The sequence below is a fragment of the Balaenoptera acutorostrata genome, chromosome 14 (assembly GCF_949987535.1).
Source record: "Balaenoptera acutorostrata chromosome 14, mBalAcu1.1, whole genome shotgun sequence".
In the NCBI taxonomy this organism is placed as follows: Eukaryota; Metazoa; Chordata; class Mammalia; order Artiodactyla; family Balaenopteridae; genus Balaenoptera; species Balaenoptera acutorostrata.
The window spans coordinates 72,340,223-72,361,774 of NC_080077.1; the positions used below are offsets into that span (position 1 = coordinate 72,340,223).

Below are 21,552 nucleotides of genomic sequence, written 5' to 3' on the forward strand. Positions count from 1 at the left end.
AGTAATGGTAAGGAAATCAAGCAACCTTAAATATCTCGGCTGTATAGGAGCATATTCTATTGCAGAAGACCTTCCTATGAAGATCATGGAATCAAATACAGGACATTGAACTAATACTTGGACTTTGATATGAATTTCTTTAACAATTTTCTCTGCAGTGCAAGTTATTAAACTAAAGCTACTCTATTTTCCAAATGTGTTCCAACAGAAATTCTTAATAACTTCTAGCATGGTATCTTAATAAAGAATAAAGTTCTTCTCTTTAAAAAATCTGCTCTAAGTAGATTTTTCCCCTGTTTTTTTAAATTAAGGATCCCAGCATTGGTTTTCTGAAATATTCTCTTGAATTTGTGCATTTAAATTTTATTGCAGTGGCATAGATGAATGCCATTGTTGGTATCCTTAAATTTTATTTCTGCTCACCAAGGTTAATCATGATTGTCTATATCTTTTTTATAGTAATCACTTTTGAATTGTGTTCAGATATGCAGTTTCAGGTGTAATCATCAGAGCTGGTTAGTCAGGCATTCCAGATAGTGGTTCTTTTCAGAACCTTTTTTAAAGGGTTGGTTAACTACCTCAGTAGCAGAGGATTGAACTATACCCTGTCTGTACTGTACATAGAAAATCTTTGTAGATAAAAGCAAGGCTTGTTAAATGATATGAGGGTAAGATTTTAATATACCAAATGTAACATTCTTAGTTGCCTTTAGTTTCAGAGGCTTGTAAGACTTCCTCATGACCATCATAACAGGCCTTGCTTTTGTCGTATTTTGTGGCTGAAAAAGCAGCCTTGCTTCTTCAGATATTGTAGTTATTTGGATGTATAATAGTTTAGCAAGATGTTACTTTTGTAAGACATCAGATGTTCAAAAAAAGTGCATCCGAACTTGTACTAAATACTGCAGTGTCCCTTTATAAAAAGTCAGACTAAAACTGACAGTTGTACAGCGAAGCCTGACATTTGGATATTTTGAAGTTTTTTCATAAATCATAGAAATTAGTATACGGCTGTAGTTTAGCTTTTTAGGTAAAAGGTATGTTTCATTAGTGCATTTCTTATTGCTGATCACTGCAAAAACGTGAATCAGCTTTTCCATTTCTTATGCAGGTCATGATAACTTGTAGAATAGAGTACAATCATTTGTGCTATGTTTTTAATTTTCTAAAGCACCTTGATGACAGTGAGTGTTCAGTGGTGAAGCATCCTCTATTGAATCACCCTCAAAAAAATTTTTGCCAAGTCCTAAATTGATAGCTTAAAGTCAGAAGTGAAATTATAGTTTAATTGAGACTTGGTATAAAGAAATCCCTTTTCCCCTTCCCCAAAGGGATACTGCAGTTATATCACATACCCAATAGGCACCATGATGAAGATCAGAGCTTATACTTAATTAAGGTTTTATACACACCAGTTTCCCCAGTAAATGCAAATTTAACAAGAAAATTAGACATGTCATATGTTCAAACTGCTCATGGCAAACAATCATTTTGCATTCCTGCAAATAAAATTGTTTTATACTGTAAGCTGGAGGCGAGTGTAACTTATTTTTGTAATAAAGTTTTTATTTTTTTTATGTGTCATTAATATAAATGTGTGTTAGTATAGAAATATTCTGGTTTAAAAACTTAGAAATGCACACATTTCAGTATGTTTATTTGTACTTACATAATTTTAGATAGTGGTTGCCAATAGCCTGTATGTTTCACATTAATTGGTTTTTTTTTATGTTATCTTAATAAACCATTTTAGTATGTTGTATGTCAGTTACTGGGATAGCTGGGACATAGAGTGTAATTTAAAATTTGTCAATAAGTATTCATTGGAATATATGTAAATGTGCCTTGCCGGTTATTGAAACATTACCTACAAAATGAGTATGGGGTGACAAAAATTAGTTCCTGGTGCTTAATGAAACTTTTTGCCACTGATTTTATATATTACCCCGTGCTTTTTTAAAGTACATCTCTCTCAAATCTTAGTGTAAGTTTGAGGGCTACACAGAACATTTACATTTCATTCTAACATACAATGAGTATAATAGGTTGTGGAAAGTGGGTAAACTAAATGTAGCCTTCAGTAAAATTGAATCTCAGTGTAATCCTTGGTGCTGGCATTTCCCAGTTCCAAGGAGTTAAATGATCCCATCAAAGAGGTCATTGCCATGCCTATTGGCACTTTACTGTCATACCCTTTTTAAGGGACACTGTCAAGGTGTTTAAGTTAATTCTCAGAATTATTTGTTGGGATTTTAGAACAGGTTTGTTTGACTTAAGTAAGAACTGCATTGTCAAAGTTGAAAGATGAACATTTTTGTGAGTTCACAAATGTGTTCTTAAGAAAACATTAAAATGTGGAGCTGTGGGTTTCCAAGACTATTTGGCATTCTTAGTTTGGGGATTTGGGAGGGAAAACTGATATTAAAAAATTGTGAAGAATTGATGGGTAATGTAAACAGTGGTGATGAAATATATACACACTCAAGTGAAATTACTTGACAGTGTTCATTTGACTAACTGAATTTAAGCCATTATAATTAATTTTAAAATTAAATAATCATTTGCACTGTTCTGATAATGGGTGCAGTTTTTGAGCAATATAATCAGAGCTAAATATGCATGTAGTGATTAGTGATGTGAACAATTAAGTACTGAGAAGAAATACTAACTGGTATTTTCAAACTTAAATTTCTGTAGTAAAATCAGTATCAAACTCTTATCAGATCAAGGAAAACAGGCAATGCATATAAACATACTTTTGAATGTTGTGTGGCCTATAAAGCAATAATGCAATTTTTATGGAATGTCATGGGATATGAGAAATGGAAATGCAAAAATAACGAATCCTTTAGTAAAAATGTCAACATGTTAAAAAGGGGAATGTTAACTAATGTAGGTTATTGCTATTTGTGATTTGTTTATGGGTTCTTGGCTTTGACAGCTTCAAAGAATGGACAGATGACAAGTTAAAGAAATTCTGTATATATTGTCAAGGAATGGGTCTTAAATCCAAGAGTCAAGTCCCTTCCTTGGGGTGAAAAATGTATCCTTAAAGCATTCTGATTGTTAAAAAAGAAAACTTGAGTTACCTAACCAAAGCAGACGCAAGATTTTGTTTCTGCAGACTACTTGGCAATCAAAAGTGATCATCACTTTAATCAGTTTTTAGAAAGTTGCTTTGCGAGAAAATTGTGTTAGATATATTTTCCCAAACATGCATTTTGTGGAAGGTTTTCCAGCATTGTGACTGAATCAGATGTTAGAAATGGGGGGGGGGGTGGATTTAGCACAAAAAGAGCGGTTGCACACTCATGATGGCCATTGTTGTAGCATCATGAGAAATTTATCTACCAATTACTGCAAGTCTGATTTAAGAAAATACACTTTCTTCATGATAAACTAGGAACAACATAGGAATGGATTGGTGGGGTGACCTCGGGTATTCAGTTGTATATAGCTATTTGAAAAGACTTGTATGAGGGTGAATATCATCATGCTAGATGGGCAAAATTGTCACATTCAGGACAGCTTTTTTTTGATCGTTAAGCCAAAAGTCACTGTTGATCAGAAACATAGCAAAAAAAAAAAATATACAGTATGACATAGTCTATTTAAGGGGAGAAGTTAAAAAGTAGAAGGACTTCGTGCATTTAGGTGAGGGAGCTATCCCCCTAGAGTAAATGATTCCTCAGGTTCCTAAAACTTCCAAGAATACCCACCATGGTTTGTTTTCTCCCCAGTGATGTACACTGTAAAATTTTTATCTGACCGTAGGAATTCAGTGGTGGGTATAAAATGAATGAATAAAGAAGTAACAGTACATAAAATGAACAGACTTGTGGGGATGGTGTTTTAAAGTGTAGTATTAATTACGCAGTAATACCACTCAATAGGGCATGCCACTACTTTCTTGAGATGCTAATTATAAACCAATGTTTAAAGACATTTTTAACTGTGGGCAAATTAGATGGACTTTTTTGTCTGTCACTTTTTAAAAAAGTACTTAAGATGTAAGTTTTATTAGTACCACAGTCTGCCTTCAGTAATATGCCTAAAATATTTTTCAGGACCAGGAGCATTCAGTTGAAAGAAACAAATCTTTTTTATGAATGCAAAACAGTATTATAACTAATGCCCTGGTCCAAAATTAGGTTTTTAATGACATTAACAGTAGTCTGATAAACATTTAGAAGTCTGGCATTGAGAAACAAAAGCTTGTACCTGACTAGTATTTTTATTAAAAAAAAAAATTAGTTCTGTTAGCTTATTTAAATTCTCTTACATTTATTTATCTGTAGAATTTATATTTATTTCATTCCTTTTATCTCACCGAAAACTGTTTGCAGGCTCTCTGATTTGGATTAGATGTGTGAAGTACTGTCTTTTGCCAAAAACCTCAAATTACCTGTTCTTTTCAACGTAGTGGGTTTGTGCTTGTTTGGAGATCAGTTCAAAAACTATCTGTACTATCTGTACTGCCTCTGATGTTAAGATTTTATGTATAGCATAAGGAAGCTAGCTCTGACTATATTTTCCTAAGAATAAAGACCTATTTTTGTAGCATGTCTTAGGATCTCCAGGAGTCCAAGAATTATTGTGGGTGTCCTCCATTTCATCGTTTTTCATTTAACAGCTTTAAAATAGACACTTGGAATCTTTAGAAGTCTTTCGCCTTTTAATTACTCATACATTCAAAGTAACTAGCCAGTGGTAAAAACAAATTCCCCAAGATCCCTAATTCAAGCACATGATTGGGAGATGCTGTATAGGATAAATGTATAGTGTTGGTCTCCACTTAATTTTAATTGACGATGAAAATATTCTGTGGTCACACACACGCCGGTGGACTCAATGAAGAAGTTACTGGTAATTTGGCTCTGCTTTTCTGGTAATGTGCCGCCACCATTCAGTGCTCCATTCTCTTGTCACTCTGGAGGTTTAGAGATGAGTGACGGAGGTTGTAAGTAACACAGGAGAGGGGAGTGAACAAACTATTTTGCTTTAATAGAATGCTGCACATTCAGGTGACTGCGCAAATGAGGTTAGGTAGGTGAAATTGAGCTTAAAATGTGTTTTATTAAGCTAAGTTGGCAAATGATTATCAAAGAATGGGGAACTTGTAAATACATTCAGGAGGTTTTGGCTCAGCCCTAGGATTTTTTGGGGCGGGGGGTGTGGAGGTAGTGTTGGCCACTTCATGAAGACAAAGATCCTTTTAGGTCATTCAGTGCAGAGTTTAGTTTGTGTTATGATTGCTAAAATTTATACTTATGATCGAAAAAAGTTTTTGTCATTTCAGAACAGTCGTGGAAGTTTTATACCTGAAAAGTTCTTGTACACTACTAGGGGATTTTGAAAACCACTTACATTGCCTATTTGGCTCCCTGTGCAGATGCCAAACTAGTACTTTTTTTTTCTTGTTCACGTCAAGACTGCTGAATAAGACTTTTTGGGTGAGGGAGAAGTCCCAATAAACCATTTTGGAAATTAGTGTCTTCAACTGTTAAGTTTCCTGAAATGTTTTTTTTAACACAAGCAATAGATCAAGATAAGGTTATTTTAGAATACTACAAGCTTCAGTGAATACCTGATTTTTTACTTTGTAGAGTGGTTTAAAAACAAGTTCTAATCTGAAGGGAGTCTAATCTGAAGCTGCTATCTGTAATGTACATGAATTGTCATTTCTTCACCTTTTTAGGCTTTCAGCCTGTATTCTGAAAGGATTCTTGTGATACAAAATACGTTTTGGAGAGAATTTTGGGATACCTAAGGGAATTGACATCTGTCATTTATGAACTACAGCCAGTTTCTACTTTTCCAAGGCAAAGGACAAAGGTTTTGATGTGGACAAGCCATTACCACCGATTAAGTAAAGAATGTGATGAGGGCGTGTTCACAGTACTAAATGTGTAGAAGAGAGTTTTGTAGATTCCAAAATCTAGTCTTCCAGGTACAGAAACATACCATGACATAACAGAAGAGTTCTAAGATCATTATATCTGGTGTGGCTCTATTGCTGTTAATTTCAAATGAGATGAAGAAATTTGAATAGTCATGCCATGTGGATAACAACTTTGCATTTCAACTTGTGTCCTGATTTTTTCCTATGTGAATTAGAAAATACCAGTACTGAATCATTTGAACACAAAATTGCTAGAACTAGGTACATCTATTTTATGTCATGAGTAAAAACCCTTACGACGTCATTTTTCAAGAGAATATTTTTTAATATATTGGTATTCATGTTGCTTTAATTGGAGGACTCAAGAATTAGGCCTCTAAAACTGCTTTATTTAATGCATCATGGGAAATTAGAAAAGCATATATACTAATTGTGTTTCTTAGTATACTGAATATTTGGAATGAGCTTGGAGGAAAACCAGAAATGAGCAGTATGTCAAAGATCATCTATATAAAAATTGGTGGAGTACACTTTTCAGTTCTCTGCAGCCACATGCATATGTAATTGCAGGGTAGTTCTGGCAAAATTTAATATCTTGCTTCTTGAAATAGTAAAAATTCACATGAATTTGCGTAAGTTGAATTCCTAGGAATCCTTCAACATTGACAGGTGTAATTTCTTCTAGGCACCCTACCTAACTTCAGGTTCATTTATAAATAGAATTAAAACAGGATGAAAAGCTTTTATTTTAAAATTATACTTGAAGCCTTAGTTGATGGTTTTCTGAGGCTCCATTTAGCATTTAGGACAGCAGCAGCAGTTAGGGGCCCAGCAGCAGATGCTGTGGTTTCTTTGGCTTATCCTCCCTGCTGCTTAGTGTCTTGATTAGTCTATTTAAACTACTACCACTCCTTGTTCTTTAAAGTTACTCTGTTTCTTCTCTATATGGTTTCTTTTGCCTCCTCCTAGGATAGAAGCTCCTCCAGGGCAGGGAAATCTTAATTAATGGTGCTAGGCATTTAAAAATAATTTTTCAAAATATTTTTTAGTTTGGTGGAAATAAATTTTCAGTTTAGCTTATTTGCTGAATTAGACTTCATTGTGGCATGTTAACTTGAAGGAATAAGTTTTGAGCCACTTAATTCACAACATGGAAAGCTTAAAAATTAATGAACATGAAATACTAATGCTTTAAGCAAATTAAGATCATGAAGATCCACATTTAAATCGTCTGACATTAAAAAAGTCTTGAAAAAAGTCTTGAAAGGAGCTGTGGGTTTATAGACTGCATTAATTTTTATATCAGTTTAATTATTGACAGCCCAGCCCAACAATATTTATGTTGATGTTCAGCTTAATTCTAAGCTGCTGAACAAAACAGTATCGACCTACCAAACCCCATCTATACTTCTTTATGAGGAAGGGGTACTTCAAGATAGAATTCTTGTTTTGCTGATGAGGCTAGTTGGTTTTGAGTCCATAAAGTTTGTGTAAGGTTCTTAATGTAGAGCACTTTGGAAAGGATATGTAGTGATGCTTGAGAAAAGCATGAAGGCTAGGTAACTATGCATTAACGTCTTGAAAACAGCTATTTCTAAGAGTAATCCATACTTAACTATATTTTAAAATAAAGCCATGGTTGCATCCATATGAATAGTCTTAATATGTACCTTAGAGTTGGTTGCTGGTTGAAAAGTCACTTGAGAAGGGAGGCTCTGAATTTAAGGCATTTTCTCACTACAGTATATATACCTACTTGTTTGAGTATTGATGGATAAAGGTGGTATTTATACTTAAATATGATTAGTTGATATTTTAACTTGATAGTACTTTAAAGAAAATTTAAAAGACATACCTGGAAAACAAGATAGAGCACAGGATGTGAAAGTCTACTACTCTGCTCACACCCTAGTCAATTAACAGAGATGAATGACTCTGTTTAGTTCTGATTGTAGTTAACCTCATATCTTTTAATTACTAAGTTTAAGCAGTATTTTTTTTTTCGCCTTGGAGACATTTGGCTTACTCTAGTCCTTTTTTTTCTGAACTGTTTTAAGTTCAGTTGATTACCTCAACTACACTTAGGCCTCTACTTACACCGGTTTCAGTACCTGTTTGCTCTTCACTATATGGGGAAACAGCACACTCAATACTTTTTCCTTCATCTCCCAATTCCTGTTAACTATCTTTACTGTCACTTTTTTTTTTTCTTCTGGGGGATATATTGATTTTAAATTTTAGCAGTAGAGCGGGCTTATTTTATGTATAGACTGTCTTGCTCACTGTTGAATTCTGTCAATTTTTAAAAAGATAACCAGTTTCTTAATGCATTGAAATACTACTTCACTTTGGTTATTTACTTTCAGTGCTTTTGACTTTTTTCTCAAATGTTTGGTAATTCTGCTTTTTTCATATTTATGAAAGAAAGATCAAAGTGGTCTGGTGTTCCTGGGCCTATCCACTGAGACAGGTGACTGTAAGTTGTGTGTGTGTGTGAGAACACAAGGACTAACAGGCTTTATTATCATTTCCTTGAGGGCAGGCAGGCAAGCAAGCTTACCCCTCCAGTGCCAGGAAGCAGAGTGCTCAATTGTAGGAACACTGACTTGCGGGCGAGTTATTTGCTTTGAGGTGGTGGGTAGACCCTGAATGCAGTTCTGCAACCCTCAGGGACCTAAATTTCTTTCCTTTCCACTCTTGCTAGCCAGAGGTTTTGCCTTTTCCGGAAGTCACTCATCCCTCCCATGAAAAATGGCTCTTTTTCCTGTAGTCCTCTGATTGCAAAATGAACATAGCCTCAGTTCTTCATCTTTTGTACTAATTTGTGCAAATTAATATAAAAAGTGATAGTTTAAAAATAGAACTGAGTAGTAAAATACAACAGTATGGTGTACACTATCTTAGATTAGAAGAAACCACCTTTATCTGTATAATCACATGTGACAGCTCATTTAAAATAAATTGTCTAGGAAAAAGTTTGAATAAATCTTACTTGAAAAGAGAACAGCACCTAGCATGCTAATGGGTATATAGAAGACATTTTGTGACTAAGGATGCAAACTTAGTGGCATTCTTGACTGAGCAAAGCAGATTATTTTGAACCCTTTTTTTGGGAATAGTATGATAGATTTTATTTTAGCATACAATTTCTGAACACTTAGAAGAAACCATTGAGCGGTATTTCGGTTTATCCCCTTTTTTTTTTTTTTTTTTTTTTTGGCCACACTGCGTGGCTTGTGGGATCTTGGTTCCCTGACCAGGGATTGGTCCCGGGCCAGGGCAGTGAAAGCACCAAAAATCCCTAGACCACCAGAGAACTCCCATTTCCTTTTTTTTCTTTGTCCATTTACATTTAATACAGCATACCTTCATATATGTTCTTTTACTAGTTAATGAGACTACATTCCTTATTTTGTCAGGGGTCTCAAACCTACCTTTTCCAGATTTGTTGTTCTGGGATTTGGTCAGAGTCCATGTTGACCTACTTGTGGGAATATATTCTTTTTTTTTTTCTTTTTTTTTTTTTGGGAATATATTCTTTTATACTTTTGTCATATGCTCTGTCTTTGCTGATTAGAGGGTCTAAATCCTTAAAAAACATTTCCACCTAAATATGGCAATTCAAACATTTTAGATCATTTTGCCTATTCTTAAGGACCTCTTCCAGGTATGAAAACCATTTATTTTTTTGGCTGCACTGTGTGGCTTGCAGGATCTTAGTTCCCCGACCAGGGATTGAACTCGGGCCACGGCAGTGAAAGCGCTGAGTCCTAACCACTGGACCATCAGGGAACTTCTCCCTTAAAACCATATTTAACAGGTTTTATGATATTAAATATTAATTAGTTGATATCAAGGGAGAAACTGACTTTAGAGGTTTTTGGTACCAAAAATCTTGGCTAAGTTTTCAACTAGTTTCAACTAGTGTACCTAGACTGTTTCAATTAAAATTGATGGACATAAGACACACTAATCTCTTGTATTTATAGGGCTTTCCCATTCTAATAAGCTTGATGTAGCCTGTTTATATTCACTTTTCATATAAACTTAGAAAAGTACAGGTTGCTAAAGCAAAAGACTGAATTAATATAGTCTCACAATTTCAATGACTTAGATACTCTTACTTCCCCAATAGTTTCAGGTGAAAAACAAAATATTTTTTTCTTAATCATTGAGACATTTAATAAAAGGAACTGAGGAAACACAAATATAACCTCTTTGGCCCTGAGTTTACTTTCCTGTAAAAAAGAGATGCTATTAGATTGTGATATTTTTCTAGCTTTCAGCATTCTATGAGATACAGCTTGTGTTAAAAAAAAAAATTCTGGGACCTCCCTGGTGGTCTAGTGGTTAAAACTGCACGCTTCCAATGCAGGTGGCACAGGTTCAATCCCTGGTTGGGGAACTAAGATCCCACGTGTGGTGCAGCCAGAAAATAAAAATAAATACTTAAAAAAAATTCTGCCTAGATGGTTTTTGCTTCATTTCATTCATACTTTTGTTGTGAAGACCTAGTTTTACAAAATACAGGAAATGTTACATTACTGTTCATTTGCCCTGTAATACCTTACATATTATGAACATTTCCTGGTACATTATTTTTGTGATTAGTTACTATTTGAGGGAGAGAGTGGTAGGACAAACCTTTCTCTTAAAGCCATATATTCTGAGGAATAAAAGTCTCAACTCTTCACAGAGCATTATTCAAGTTATTCCCAAATTCCCTAAATTACTGTGTTAATGTTGTACTAGTTAAGAGTCAACCTGTGTAAGAGATGTCAATTAAAATTAGCCATATGGATCTACTTTTGTGCTAGTAAGTATGTTTTTTAGTTTGTAGAATTAGTGTTCATTTACTTACGGTCTCTCTGTTCTGAAATTCTAGGCAAAACTCATTTAGTGTAAAGCTAATAAATATATTAGCCTGATCAGGAAATAAAAGCCAGTTTAACTGCTAAACCAGCCTCCCAAATTTGCTTTATTAATAATAATGATTCAAATATTTTCTAAAAATTATAGAGTGTTCTCCTAAGCACCAGCAATCTCCTCTTCCTCTCCGCCCCTAGTAAACTGTCTTTAAGTTGAAACACCACGTGTTTCATTATCAGGATAAAGCATATTATTGCACCTTTTCCTAGGTAGCGTGGTGATTTTGGAATGATGCCTCTTTTAAGTTGATTTCCCTCTCCCCTCTGTTTTCAAGAAGTGTTCACAGGATACCAGTAGGCTGATATAAAAGTTACATTTTTTAAAAGCTTTAGGGAATTTCCTGGCGGTCCAGTGATTAGGACTTGGTGTTTTCACTGCCGGGGCCTGGGTTTGATCCCTGGTCAGGGAATTAAGATCCCATAAGCTGAGAGAAAAGCTTTAACTTCTCTGAGGCATTGAATCACTCTCCTTGAAAAGTTTCCTTGCTACTTTGCTGGTTATGTTAATATTCTCTATCCTGTTCTTATCTGTTCTTATTTCCCTTTTTTCTTCTCTACTTGTCTCCTTGATCTCAACTGTATTTCCAGCTTCCTGTCACATCTGTGTGGACTCCTGGTTTAATGTCAGGGCTTGATTGATCTGTTATATGCAGGTTTGCCATTCCAGCTCTTTGCTGTACATGTTAGAGTGCTCTGTCAATGATTATATCCTGTTAATTTATCACATCCAGTTACACTTGATGACTTACTGGTACTGAATAGGCCTAAAAATCCTCTCTATCCAAGTCCTACCGTACCCTTTGAGAAGTTCAGGTCTGGCTGAACTTTATATTTACAACGATCTTAAGTGGTTCCAGATTTATAAGTGGCACATTATAATGGCTCTCCATATCTATTTCTACAATAGCACTGTCTAGTAAAAATAAAATGCAAGCCATATATGTAATTTAAAATTTTATAATTTGGTCTGAGCTCATCCTTCTCGCCTTAACCTTCCATTGGTATTGCCTGTAAACAGACTTCTGGCCTGGTCTTTCTTTGGCTCACTTCACATTTCTGGTGTCTTAGTCTGTGTCCCCAACCCACCCTTCCAAGCCAAGCTCTCAAAAATCCTCTTCAGTGAAAATAGTAAAGTCTTCGTGCTGTATGTGCATTAAAATGATGATCAACAAAGTATCCCTGAGGAACATGTACAGTTAGGGGAACATCAGAAGTCCTGGCTTTCTGGAGTTTATATAAGGCTGTTAGCTGATGGTTCTTCCTTTATTGCTTGTGCAGTAGGTTTGTAACATAGCTATTTATGTATGAGTCAAAACCCCAAATCTACTAACCTCTGATTAAAGGTAACTTTAGGAGCAAAACCATGGTTTTAAAATATTTGGCAATATTTGAAAATCTGGTATTTCTATGCTTTGTAATTGCAAGAAGAATCTTCAGAAACATTTAAATTAATATTCATTATATTTAAAACAATAAATTATATTCCTTATCGCTGTTACCCTTCAAATTCATTTTCTGTCAGCAGTGTATGTGGTAATTACAATTTCCCATCCTCTACTGTGATCAATAACAGCTTCATATGCTGCTTCACACAGTGGGAAGAAAGCTATGAAACTCGGCAGAGACTGAATATGTAAATAGGCTTAAACTAACTTAGGGATAATACGTGATGTGTTATCAACATTTGAAAATCCAGTTCATGAAAAGGACTGTTTAGGTAGGGCTATTTGTTGTTTATCTCTTAACTCTGAAGCTTTACAAAAATTGCTCCAGTCCTACCACCAATGTTTCTGTGGGCATTCTTGGATAAGCTTTCTTAGTCTCAAATATAAAGAACTGAAAGTGAGCTAATCTTTAAATTATATATCTATATCTATATATATATATAAATTAAAACTGAAAATAGAAGTGATAGAAATGCTCAGTGAACATCTGGGATAGTTCTTAATTATATTGAATAAATAAGTATATATCTTGAACTGTTTTTACAAAATTGAAGAGTATAGGCCATATGACTTTCTGATAATGCTCAAAATTCAGACTGTTTTAAATGTGTTCATCTAAACTAAAAACCCTAAATTTAAATGGTAACTGTCTTTCAATATACAAGGGCAATTTTCCAATAAAAATTTTTTTAGTAAGAATTTCCAATTTACTTATTCAAGATTTCTACTTAGATATACTGTACTGAGTTGTGGGTTTTTTTTGTTTATTTATTTATTTTTGGCTGTGTTGGGTCGTCGTTGCTGTGCACGGGCTTTCTCTAGTTGCAGTGAGCGGGGGCTACTCTTAGTTGCAGTGCGCAGGCTTCTCATTGCAGTGGCTTCTCTTGTTGGGAGCACGGACTCTAGGCGCGCGGGCTCAATAGTTATGGCGCACGGGCTTCGTTGCTCCACGACATGTGGGATCTTCCTGGACCAGGGCTTGAACCCGTGACCCCTGCAATGGCAGGCGGATTCTTAACCACTGCGCCACGAGGGAAGCTCTGTGGGTTTTTTTTAATGTTTGTTTTTGATTAATAACTGGAATCAGTTTACCAAAATACAGAAAGTTTCTTTTAAAAAGTGAAGATAAAAATTGATTTTAACTATTTTGGTAGCAACCTTACTAGAACTGGAATTGAAGTACCGCTATTAGTGATCTTCACAATTCTTAACTAACCCTACCTAGTTGCCTGGTGGTTTATAGGTACCATGTCAAAGTGCTTTTGTTTTTGTATTTTAGAAAACAGCTACTGAGAGGTAAGAGGAACGACTGCAAAGACTTTCCAAAATATTTTCAGGAGTTACTGAAATCAGTTGAAAGCTGTATTTAAACATCTGAATATAGTTAGCATTTTTCCTTTTATGAATGAAAGCCATTGTGTCTATAGTAAACATAATAAGGTGGATAGAGATTCATCCGATTGTCTATTGTCGCATGTATCAATAATTTGTTCCTTTTTATTGCTAAATTGTATTCTGTGGTATCCTGTACCACAGTTCGTTTAACCATTCGACTGTTGAAGGTCATCTGGGTTGCTTCCAATTTAGGGCTACTACAAATAAAGCTGCCAGGAACATTCCTGTAAAAAAAAAGAAGGTGGAATGCTTTATTTAAAGGATAACTTTAACTTTTTTAAAAAAAATTTATTTATTTTTGGCTTTGTTGGGTCTTCATTGCTGCGCGCGGGCTTTCTCTAGTTGCGGAGCGTGGGACTATTCGTTGCAGTGCGCGGGCTTCTCATTGCGGTGGCTTCTCTTGTTGCGGAGCATGGGCTCTAGGCGCCTCGGCTTCAGTAGTTGCAGTGCGTGGGCTCTAGGGCACGCGGGCTTGAGTAGTTGCGGCATGTGGCCTCAGTAGTTGCGGCGTGTGGGCTCAGTAGTTGTGGCTCGCAGGCTCTAGAGCACAGGCTCACTAGTTGTGGCACATGGGCTTAGTTGCTCCGTGGCATGTGGGATCTTCCCGGACCAGGGATCGAACCCCTGTCCCCTACATTGGCAGGCGGATTCTTAACCACTGCGCCACCGGGGAAGTCCCTATGTAACTTTTAAAAAAACTTTTTAGACGAGAAAGACATTGGCCATCTTATACAAAGAGTAGTGGTATTAGATTATAAGTGCCTTTTCCAATCTTTAACATTTATCAACAGGCAGGTGAATATATTTTCAGTTCCTAATCAGTTAATAATTTATATTTTCTGAAGTTATGACCTGTTAACATCAAAGTGAGGTTTAAGAGGATGGTTATTCCAACGTATCTTAGAAACAAGATGACAAACATTAAATGCTTCATTTTTGTTGCTAAGATAAAATGAGACTGCCCAGAATTTCATGCTCAAACAGCTTTTATCCAGAGAGTATCTCTTTGATCCACTGGTTGTGTAAAGCTGTAGTTCTTCATATCTTACCATTGGAAGTTTTACTTCATGATCACACAAAAAAGTGGGGGTTAAATATGGAAGTCGTAACTGCATTTTGAACATCTTGCACTCCCATCCAAAAATCCCTTAATGCTCCTCCTTTAATTGTATAGTCTCCATTGTAATGAGTTTCCTTTTTTTGAAAATCAAGGAAAGGAACATTTCTTGAAGTATAAAAGGCAGTTTAATGGTTCCTGTTACAGGTATTATTATGTCCAGAAGTTGATACATAGGGATAGGTTGTGGGGAGAAGAGGGTATTATGAAATGTAAAATTAAGACTGTAGAAGTAACATTACAAATGCCACAAAAGGTAAAACAAGAACCTTGATGCTTTGAGACTCATGGGCGGAGGGTGGGGGGCGGTGCGGAGGAACTAGGGTTCGGAAATGCCAAACCTGTGACAGGAAAGCATACTCCAAATTACAGGAGGCAGCTGTGAGAGGGAGGGACTGAATGGCTCCAAGGGGTAGTGGTAAGTATGCCTCTATCCTTTTCCTGACACACATGCCACACAAACATTGGCCCTTGACAGTTAAAGCCTGGTGTACATTCAGGGTCCTCAGCGTTAAGTAGGCCCAATCACTGGCATTCAGGTAGTCAACACCATCTTTTCAGATTCCTGTACCAATGTAAAAAGCAATTTATGCAGTTTGTTGGTGGGTTGGGGGAATCAGGTTTAATTAGGTAGAAGCATTTTAAATACTTTGCCTAGTGCTGCATAACTGCTGAAAATTAGGTGAAAGCAAAGAGATAAATCCTAGTCTGCTCAAATTATTGTCTTCCCAGAGGACTTTCCTGATCCTCACCAGTTGAAAATTCCCCTTTCCCCTCACCTGTCATTAAAAAAGACTTCTAGGGCTTCCCTGGTGGCGCAGTGGTTGAGAATCTGCCTGCCAATGCAGGGGACACAGGTTCGAGCCCTGGTCTGGGAAGATCCCACATGCCACGGAGCAACTAGGCCCGTGAGCCACAATTACTGAGCCTGCGCGTCTGGAGCCTGTGCTCCGCAACAAGAGAGGCCGCGATAGTTAGAGGCCTGCGCACCGCGATGAAGAGTGGTCCCCGCTTGCCACAACTAGAGAAAGCCCTCGCACAGAAACGAAGACCCAACACAGCCATAAATAAATTAAAAAAAAAAAAATTAAAAAAAAAAGACTTCTATTATTACAGACTTTATATATAAATATGCCCTGTGTGATACATTATTTTTCATGTGTGACATGCCTCCTTCACTAGATTGTAAGCCTTTGGAGGTCAGAAAACACCTAAATCATTGGTTCTACCACCGCATTTAGTACAGTACCTTACACTTATTTGCTAATAAATATTCATTAAAATAATGGAGATATTGTAGTGTAGTTTGGTGTTTATGAGCCCTTTAGATGAATGCGTTATCAACTATTTTTTACTTTTTGTAGTCTGAAAATGTACCCCTAGCATATGTGATAATTGTGGCATTTATAAAAAGTCTACACATTAAGTTGTACTGGCCCCTCCACAGCTAACACTCGTCTGGAGCAGCACCGTCTAGTAGAAGTATAGCACAATCCACATATGTAATTCAAAATTTTCTAGTTGCCACATTACAAAAATAAGAAACACAAGATATTAATTTTTAGCCCATTATTTCCAAAATATCATTTAACATGTAATCAGCTTTTAAAAGTTGAGATACTTTATATTCTTGTTTTCATGCTAAGCTTTCAAAATCTGATGTGTGTTTTACACTAATAACACATGTCAATTCAAACTAGCCACATTTCAAGTGCTCAATAGCCAGATAATGGCTAGTGGCTGCAGTATTGCACAGTGCAGGTCTAGAACTTGAGGGCAGGCAATAAAAACCGCTTTGGACCTCAGTTTCCTGTAAGGTATCTCATAGCTTTGGTTTCATGTCATTGTCATTTTAGGTTGTTGTAATCCAAATAAAGCTAATTGGCTTGACTGTTTTTTGTCATGTTCATAAATCCATAAAATAAAACTTTTTGTATTAGGCATTGTACAAAGACATTTAATAGGCACTTTCCACCCAATTTAATCTTCTTTAAAACTTCTGAGGAAGGTAACTGTTTAGAGTTGAGGATGCCAGGTTTGAGATATATTAAGTTAACCTTGCTCAAAGAATTTGCCAGTAGAAGGTGAAGCTGATTTCAGAACCAGGATTGATTACGGATATCCCATATCCCCACTAGGAAGGTTCATATCTTTTAATAAAAAGTTGGAAAAAAAAATTCAAGCTCTGTGTATGAGTGCTGACGTGGATACCAGACCATAAGGTTAAAGAGAAAACATTTAATGGAGTAAAAATTTTATTTCATTAGATGAAGTTGGATCAATAGGAAAATTTTTCTTCTTTTAGGTGGGGATTTTGTAAAATTTTCTTATAGCAGAAGTTTATTTTTATTTTTTCCTTTTCTGAGCATGAGAGCAATATGAAAATTTAAATTGGTCTATTGTCTAGTTAGCTTATTCTAATAGCCCCTGCAAAGAAAATCATATGGGAAAGGAGTTTAGTTGGATGTTGTAAAGACGTCTAATATGAAAGAACAGAAAACATTTTATCATTAAAATGTACTGGCTCTCAGTGAAAAGTTGAACAGGAATTTCAGAATGAGCCTATAAAGAAGCAAAATTTTTAAACAGAAAAAAAAGATTGGCAATGTAACTTCCCAAAAAGTTTAATAAAGTAACTTACCCAATTATAAAGTACTCAGGTCCACAGTAGGCACGTGATGCATGTAGATTAATTCAACATACACCTTTTATTTATACTTCAGTTTAGCCCTAGACTGTTCATATAAACGAGGGGTTTAATACGTAGTTCAAAGACACTAAAAAAAAAAAAAGTTGAAAAAGTGAAATAAACGTTTAATTATGTACCTCAAAACATTAAAAAAAAAAAAAGCCCTAAGCTTTCCAATGATGTTGTTACAGAGTAATCCTACAATATATTTGCGATGTTAGTTTAAACAATACTTAACGATGAGGATCAGTGAAATTGATACTTTTATACCATTGTGGAACTGGCTAACCATTCTAGGAAGAACTTTGACAGTATGTATCATGTTCTTACTCTTTGATCCAGCAATTGTACTGATGTTGATCCTAAAGAAATTATTAGAAATGTGTATAATTTGTGATCAAGGGTGGTAATAATCATAATATCAATGAAATTAAATGGCATTAATAGAATAAAGGATGGTACATTCTGAAGGAAAATAATGCATAAAGATGATCCATGTATTCGGAATAATAACATGGGAAAATATTCATTAAACTGTCCATACACCATAGTTTTTATGTTTTTAGAAAATCATTTCTGAACCTGTCTGTCTCCGCACTTTGGAGGGTAAGATACTAAGAAAGAAAAAAGACAGACAGCATGAGAACCGGCTCTGGGGTTAGAATGGCTTCCAACCCCGGGTTCGCTAGCAGTATGATTCTGAGCAAGTTCCTCTCCGCCTCAGTAATGTCAGTAATCTAGCTGTAAAATGGGAAAAACCAGAGTACCTCCATCCGGAGGTGAATGTGTGAAGGTTAAATGAAAGTGCTTAGCGCTCCGCCTAAGTAAATTTTACTTATTATTACGATACTGTCTTCCTGCATCTGTCAAAGCAGCGGAGAATACGGAAATTAAAATTTAGAAATGTGAAGCCTTACTAAAGCAAAAGCCGCAGGACACTCTACAAGAGGTATTCAACCTAACCTTTCAAGCTGCCTCATCCAAACACTTGGGTTCTGGTTAGGCCCGCGGGGCTGTAGTGAACTGAGGTCTGCCTCGCCCGTGAGCGCATAAAAGATGCTTTCTCGCAGGGCTGGCGTCCCGGTGGGTTTGACTCTTCCGTGTTCCAGGGCTGTTTTACTCACCCGCGCGCGGCTCGTGCAAAATAAGGACTGAGAGGTGTCCCCCCTCCTCCCCTTTGGGCGTCATGCAAACCTTGGACCTGTCCCCACGTAGAGCTGAGCTTACGGAGAGGAGGCGTGGAGAGTGCTGGGGGGCGCGTCACAAAGACTACAGTCCCCAGCGGCCCGCGAGCTCGGGGAGTCCCGCAGGCAGGGCCCGACGGCTGCGGGCGGCTGCAGTTTCTCCTGTGCTGGGGCACAACCTTCTGTCTCTCCTCCGCAATACAGGCGGTTACTGGGTACTGCAGCTTCCCCCCGATTTCCGAAAAGGGCCGATCGCTGGGGAACGGGGCCCTCCACCGGAGGCCGGCGCGCGGCTCTGGCCCGTGGGCTGAGCAGCGGGACCGACAGGCCTTGCGCGGGGTGACGGCGGACACGTCGTACGGCTGAACCCCAGGCGGATGGGGGCGTGGCCGCGCAAGCGCGGCGGGGCCCGTGGGTGGGGCTTTGGGCAGCTGCAGCCGGCGGACCGTCCGCCGGTCGCCGGCGGTCTGGGTCCGCTGCCCGGCCCGGGGGCGGAGACGCGGGAGGTTGATGGGGGGTCGCCTCGACCTCAGTCTCAGTCTGTAGTGCAGCTTCAGCCACGCCGACGGAGATGGCGCCCTGGGTGCGGACGTTGGGAGAGAAGCTGAAGCAGCGTCTGCGGCTGGACGTAGGACGCGAGATCTGTCGCCAGTACCCGATGTTCTGCTTCCTGCTGCTCTGCCTCAGCGCCGCCTCCCTGCTCCTCAATAGGTAACGCGGCGGCGCCGAGCCAGCCGGGCGGGGGGCAGATGGCAGCTCTCCTCCGAAACTGCGGACGCAGGCCGCGTTGCATCGCTGCGCGGAGAACGTCGGGCTGCGCAGCTGCGGGACGTGGGGCCGCCTGCGGGGCCTCTGGGGAGAGCGGCTCGGGGAAGCCGGGCGGGGCGCCAGAGCCCGGAAGTGCGGGCGGGGGTGGGCTCGAGTACCCCCTCTCCCAAGGCCTCGCGTACCCCCTCTCCCAAGGCCTCGCCTCCTCAGCCACCTGGACCCCATTCGTCCTTTGTTTTCACCCATTTCTTAAAACCTGGGCCTCCATCAGCGATGCTTTTCAGAATGAAATCTGTCCGGGCGGTACGGTCAGCTGATGGAGGAGGGTGCAAGGTCCTGTCGCAGTCGCAGGTTTAGACGGACTTCCCTCGCTCTCACCGCGCGCGCGCGCGCGCACGCCCACCCACAATATAGACCACAGTCGATCACGGCTTTTCGCGCAGTTTTGTTGGTTACAGCGCAAGGTCGTAAAGATTTGCTGAACCCAAGTCAGAAAGCAAAATAGTAGCATCATCTCTAGAATAGTTTTAAAGGGAAGACTGAAAGGTAAAATTGGTAAATTTAGTTGACATTTTGAAAACGGAAGCTTCTGCCCCTGAAATAAACCGGTAGATTTTCTAGAAACGGTAGCGATGATATAGGTAGTAGTGGAGAAATGTTCCTTTAGAATTATCTTCAGATTTGCTTTCGGTGGAAAGAAATCTGAGACCGTTGTCAGCGACAGCATCTGCATGCTGTTTCCTCTGATGTTTCGAGCGTGCAGCCATCCTTACTCTTTATCTGGAAGTAGTTAATCCCCAAGGATAGGAACGGGGAAGCATTCACAAGAAATTTGGTAGTTTAAGTTTGCTCTAAGATAACCGTTTCCTGTGACTGCGTTGGAGTTGGGTTTCTTCCCTGGCCTCTTTGCTTTCTTATTAGTTGACTGTGGGTTTATATAATATTAGGTTTAAACAGCGATTGCTATTACTGGAAAATGTACTTTGATTGTGATGGTAAGATGTTTGATTGTTAAGAGTATGGAAGAAGTGGAATCCTTAAGAGAGCGGAAAATATTAAGTACTTACTTGCTTTGTCATCTGGAAGGTATTTCAAGCCAGATTAACAGGTTTAGTCTGAAAAACATGTCAACTTTATACGATTATTAAGTTTTGTCCAGGGATTCTTACCTGTCTTCTTTGGGAGCCGGGTCAGTTTAGGTCTCTGAAGTAGGGCAACTATGTAGGAGCAGGTTGAACTAGATTTCCAACTTAATCATAGCATCCAGTGTTCTATGTTGTTAAGGAGTCGTAGGATAGCATCAGGTCTGTATAACATCTGATCTCTACCCTGTATTTGCGTTATGCAAAGAAAGAAGGAAATAGCACATAAGTGTTATCTCTGAGTGGTTGGATTTATGAATGAAATTGTTTTTGCATACATGGCACATCTATTCAGAAATTTAAAAATATATATGTATGTGTATATAATACAGAAAACATTGGGGGCATAACTATGGAACTAGAAAAAAATGAGAAGATATGCTTCGTACATATGTTCAACAAATGATTTCTGTACAGGCATTTCACCAGTTAATTTTTAGAAATAACTTTAAAAGAAATTTTCAGTTTAAAATCTCCCCTGGTTGGGAATTCCCTGGCAGTCCAGTGGTTAGGACTCCGCGATTCCACTGCTGGGGGCCTGGGTTCGATCCTTGGTCTGGGAATTAAGATCCACTTCAACATTTAAAATGGATAACCAACAGGGACCTGCTGTATAGCACAGGGAACTCTGCTCAGTACTATGTAACAACCTAAATGGGGAAAGAATATGAAAAAGAGTGGATACATGTATATGTATAACTGAATCACTTTGCTGTACACCTGAAACTATCACAACATTGTTAATCAACTATACGCCAATATAAAATAAAAAGTTAAAAAAAAAAATCCCACAAGCCACCTGGCACAGCCAAAAAAAAACCCCTCCAGAAAAACCCAGAAAACGCACACACACACAAAACAACAAAACAACAACAAAACCCAAACAAAAACCACACAAAAAAACCCAACCAAACAAAAACTCCCCTGGTTAGTATGGTTAAACTTAGACTAATACTCTTTTTTTTTTTTCTTTTCTTGGCTG

General features: G+C 38.0%; 2 protein-coding genes across 8 annotated transcripts in view; both read left to right on the forward strand.

Annotated features, from left to right (window-relative positions):
• The window catches only part of SYNCRIP (synaptotagmin binding cytoplasmic RNA interacting protein), a 29,078-nt gene extending 24,513 nt beyond the window's left edge, over positions 1-4,565 (forward strand). For all 3 annotated transcript variants that reach the window (XM_007195919.3, XM_057527757.1, XM_007195915.3), the window contains exon 11: positions 1-4,565. This exon is cut by the window's left edge. The gene's annotated coding sequence lies outside the window, so the exon portion shown is untranslated.
• A 14,488-nt stretch (positions 4,566-19,053) lies between these two features.
• SNX14 (sorting nexin 14) overlaps positions 19,054-21,552 on the forward strand; it is a 72,360-nt gene continuing 69,861 nt past the window's right edge. For 3 of the 5 annotated variants that reach the window (XM_028162306.2, XM_028162305.2, XM_007195914.3), the window contains exon 1: positions 19,054-19,371. In XM_028162306.2, the coding sequence (XP_028018107.1) occupies positions 19,232-19,371 (140 nt within the window). In that variant the 5' untranslated portion in view covers positions 19,054-19,231. The remainder of the gene's footprint in view (positions 19,372-21,552) is intronic. The other 2 variants (XM_007195912.3, XM_007195913.3) reach the window with 1 other exon arrangement.